Raw genomic sequence first — 4,697 nt, forward strand, 5'->3', positions numbered from 1 at the left:
TTCGCCAATATGCAAATTTTTGTCGTTATAGCCTAATTAATTATGCAAAATGCTAATTTTATGCATTTTACAGAAAACTCTACATATTTGTCCGTAGAATTGTGAAGAATCTTGAAAATGTATTGAATAAGTGTTTCCTTCATCTCTAATTCATGAGGTTTCATTATTTTTATGATATTTGAAAATTAATAGGTTAATTTGCATAAATTATGAATATGCGTTCATGAATATCAAATCCGGAAATATATATCGGGGACTAGAATCCTTACAAAAATTGTCAGACTCCACTTTTTGAATGTTGTTACTCATTATTCAAATGAAACTTCTTTTCTATCACAAAAAAGTTATTTGAAGTAATTAATAATGATAATTTATGCAAATTTAATGCGATTTTCAACTATTTATTTTCTTATGTATTTTATTGTTTTTTTATTTCTTATTATATCTATTGTTTTATTTCTAATGTATTCTTTTGTTCTGAAATACATCAAGTTACTTTGAGAAACATATAAAAGCAATTTGATATCAATTCATAGCTTCACATTTCTGCTTGTACATGAATATATGCAATTATAGCAATTTTTTGATGACATGCGCATACTAATTGTTATGTAACACCTTACAGGTATATCCGATTTTTACGAAAATGGTATCGAAATGTGCGTAAGACTTGAGGGAAAAAAGTCATGAAACGACAATTCAAAATTCCGAGCGGTTGCGGCGCAATCTCCGAAAATGTCGAGGGGGGCCTCCCAGGCCCCCCCCCCCCCAGTACAGTAAGGGTTAATGGATATGGGCCTGTGGCTTGAAGCCCATCTAGCCTTTTATGAGGATCCCATTTCGTCTAAAAGAGAAGCAAGAAAAGAGACATTCGCACAGGAAGGACATTTCTCCGTATAGCAATTATTATCTTACGCGCCAAAAGACAATTCCTTGAATTATACATGTATTACCAAGGTGAAGCAGTATACGTAAGATAAAGTCGGTATTGTGTAATTTCTCAACTTCATTTGACGAATGTATATAAAGGGGATACTTTCACGGTAGATAAACATTTATAGTTGGAAACAATTGCTGACTTTACTCTAGATCAGACACCGCTTAGGTTCCTGGGCGCAGTAGAAGAAAAAAGAAAGGGTCGATTTTTTTTCTTCAATCTTGACCATATACCAAGAGGTTTTTCCACAAAGAGGATTATCAAATTAATTATGGAAACTTCAAATGTGAGTTTGGCTGAAAGAAATGTCATGTCGACTTCTGGGCCTGGTCTTCTTGAAAGTACTCTAGCGCTGACAACACTCGCATCTGAACTGCACGAAGCTACAGAATCAAGTGCTATTGGGAACGGATTTGGCATTACCCATTCGGACTCTGATTGGTCCTTTCGCCCGATCACGTGGTCTTGGTGGGTCATTCTTCAAATGGTGTCCGCAATTATTGGTATCCTTGGCAACGGACTCGTGATGATGGTCCTCTTCCAAAGAAGGGCAAAGAGTCGCTCAACGGATACCTTGGTCGGAGGTCTTGCTACTGCGGATTTCCTGACATCCATCGTCATGATCCCTGTCCTGAAGGTGGTAAGGCTTCCTCCAACCAGGGTTGGCGAAGTTTACTGCAAGATACAAGAACCGAACATCGCCAAAGATATATGTGTCATTGCCTCTATCTACATCCTGGTTGCAATATCAACGGAACGCTACATTGCCATTGTCCATCCCATATACTTCAATCGTATCCTCACACGCAGACGCGTTGCCATGGTGATAATCATAATCTGGCTGTTCGCCATCCTGGCCACTTTCCCCCGAATCTTTACCACCAGCGTTGGCGACAGAGGTATCTGTTTATACAGGTATGCCAACAGAGTAAGCCAGATCACTGTAGCTGTCTACCTCTTCTGCCTCCGACTTCTCGTCCCAACCATAGTATTGTTAGTAACACAGATCTTCATCGCCAGGCATCTCTATCTAAAGGCTCGCCGGTTCCAAGGGCAGCACAACCCATCCTTTCACGACGTTGCTAGGCAACGCGTTCTTAAGATCATGCTCATCGTCATCATAACCTACGTTATCTGCTGGGGACCAGTGCAAGTGGCGATCTTTCTCTTCTTCTTCGGAGTCCTCCCTCAGACTTTGAGAAGGAATGCATCATCCACTCTCTTCATCGTTCTGTCGTTCTTCAACTCCTGCGTGAACCCCATCATCTACGCGTTGAGGTTCAGAGAATTCCGAGAGGCAGTGTGGTCCATGTTCAAGAAACAAGAGCGACCCACGTCCGCCATCTTTGAGCAAGATATCGCTGGTGCGAACGAGCGCGACTCAGCCGCCGGAGCGACGACAGATGGAATGTCCTTGTCGAATTTGGCCCATGCATCCCACAATCCATCTTGCATAGCTGGTGCTCTTGACGGCACAAACCTTCGCCAACAATAAAAATGGGACCAGACTCGACTAAAATCCCCTTTCACATAATGTCGCGGTGAACCGCGGAGGGTTCTGAAATAAAGGATTAGAAATAGACAGGTTTACTAACATATTCAAATAAGCCAGTTCACGGTTGCAGTCTGAGCATGAGCAGATACAGGTCATTGCAGAACAAATTTTGAAATACACGGAGACGAAATACTGGATACGTGCTCATGAAAGTTATGTAACATTATTCATTCATGCACATTCAGTGCACTCCATTGTACACAGGTGGAAGTATTCTTTGAAAAGGGGGAACAAAGGCTATTTATAAATCACCAGTCCATCGCTACATAGGAGTGATTATTTCAAAATGTACAAAGTGGGACCTCTTCATGTGTTGAAGATCTGTGGATATTCGGGGTCATTGCAGTAAAGTGCTAACCGTGAACTGGTCTATTGTATGCATACTCTTTAAACAAGAGTTGTTCTTGACATTATTACCTGAAAGCTTGCCCGTGACTTGCCCGGCATGGCAACAGATAATTATATGCAGACTAGATTCCAAGTAGGCCTATTGGAGTTTATTCATTAACAACAGGTGGAATAACTGTAGGTCCCCAGGAAAGAAACATCCATACATTTGAGAATGTTAGTAAACCGGTCTATTGGGATGAATAAAAAAAAGTAGCTGCCTCGCAAGTAGCAATGGTCCTATGAGTACAGCTCACGTATACCAATGTGTAATAAGATCTGCAAATAGGGACTTTTAGATTTGCGTGGACTGATACGTGTGACGTCCATTTAAGGCAGTGCATTAAAAGGATGTCGATCGTAGCAATCCCCCGCCCCCTCCCCCCACTCAGTGTTATTCAGGGTACGCATATGCGTGTTCCCTCCTTTTGAAAACACCCCCTAAGTCCGGTGTGTAAAGTCAATTTTGTGTATGTACGAGCCGGACTTTGGTGCGTGAAAAGTACCCCTTTACCGGACATTTTGGTAACACGCATGCGGTCATTCCGACCCCGGAGTGGGGGGGGGGGCAATCCCCATTGTCTTCGTGCGAATCTAAAAGTCCCTAATGTCAAGTGTAGCACGCTTGAAAAAAAAAAAGAAAGAAAGAAAGAAATAGAAGGAAAGAAAACCCCATGCCATATGTAAATGAGCATCGACACATATTTAGGTATCTTACGACATCTTTGCCATTATGTTACTATTAACCCGTTTTTGCTAGTAGATATGGTGGCCCTGAAGGGACATCGCGAATAGACTAAATCGTGAAAAATATGCGATAAAATTCACGATATCGTCAATTTTATCGCATATTTTTCACGAAGAAATTCACGAAATTGACGATATCGTGAACTTTATCGTGAACTTTTCACGATGAAATTGACGATATCGTGAATTTTATCGTGAAAAGTTCACGATATAAAGTTCACGATATCGTCAATTTTATCGTGTACTCTATCGTGTACTCTATCGTGTACTCTCCTGACGGGCGCTTCGTAAACAAAACCAGCCCTAGCTGGGGGAGACAGAGAGAAGGAAAAAAGGGAAAGGGAAAGAGAAGATAAAAGGAAAGAAAGAAAAATAAGAAGAAAAGAGGGAAACGGGGGGGGGCGAAGGGCTCTTGCCTCCTCCTCACTCCCCCCCCCCCCCGCCAAAAAATAAATAAGGAGAGAGAGAAGGGAAAGGGAAAGGGAAAGAAAATATAAAAGGAAAGAAAGAAGAGGAAGAAGGAAAGAGGGAAACGGGGGAAGGGCGAAAGGCTCTTACCTCCCCCCCCCCCCCCGCCAAAAAAATAAATAAGAGAGAGAGAGAGAGAGAGAGAGAGAGAGAGAAGGGAAAGGGAAAGAAAGAAGAGGAATAAGAGGGAAACAGGGGAAGGGCGAAGGGCTCTTGCCTCCTCCCCCCCCCCCCGCCAAAAATAAATAAGAGAGAGAAGGGAAAGGGAAAGAAAATATAAAAGGAAGAAAGAAGAGGAAGAAGAAGAAGAAAAGAGGGAAACGGGGGCGAAGGGCTCTTGCATCCCCCCGCCCAAAAAATAAATAAGCGAGAGAGAGAGAGAGAAGGGAAAGGGAAAGAGAATAAAAAAGGAAAGGAAGAAGAATAAGAAGAAAAGAGGGGCTCTTGCCTCCTCCCCCCTCCCGCGCCAACAAATAAATAGGAGAGAGAGAGAGAGATAGAGAGAGAAGGGAAAGGGAAAGGGAAAGAAAATATAAAAGGAAAGAAAAAAGAAGAAGACGGAAAGAGGGAAACGGGTGAAGGGCGAAAGGCTCTTACCTCCCC

General features: G+C 42.2%; 1 protein-coding gene across 1 annotated transcript; it reads left to right on the plus strand.

Moving 5' to 3' along the window:
* Window positions 1-1,421: 1,421 nt before the first annotated feature.
* LOC115921372 (growth hormone secretagogue receptor type 1-like) lies at window positions 1,422-2,432 on the plus strand. Its single transcript, XM_030978797.1, has one exon. The coding sequence runs from the start codon at window positions 1,422-1,424 to the stop codon at window positions 2,430-2,432; it is 1,011 nt and encodes a 336-aa protein (XP_030834657.1).
* The last annotated feature ends 2,265 nt before the right edge of the window (window positions 2,433-4,697 follow it).

This window comes from Strongylocentrotus purpuratus, unplaced genomic scaffold (genome assembly GCF_000002235.5).
Source record: "Strongylocentrotus purpuratus isolate Spur 01 unplaced genomic scaffold, Spur_5.0 spur5_scaffold_1, whole genome shotgun sequence".
NCBI lineage: Eukaryota > Metazoa > Echinodermata > Echinoidea > Camarodonta > Strongylocentrotidae > Strongylocentrotus > Strongylocentrotus purpuratus.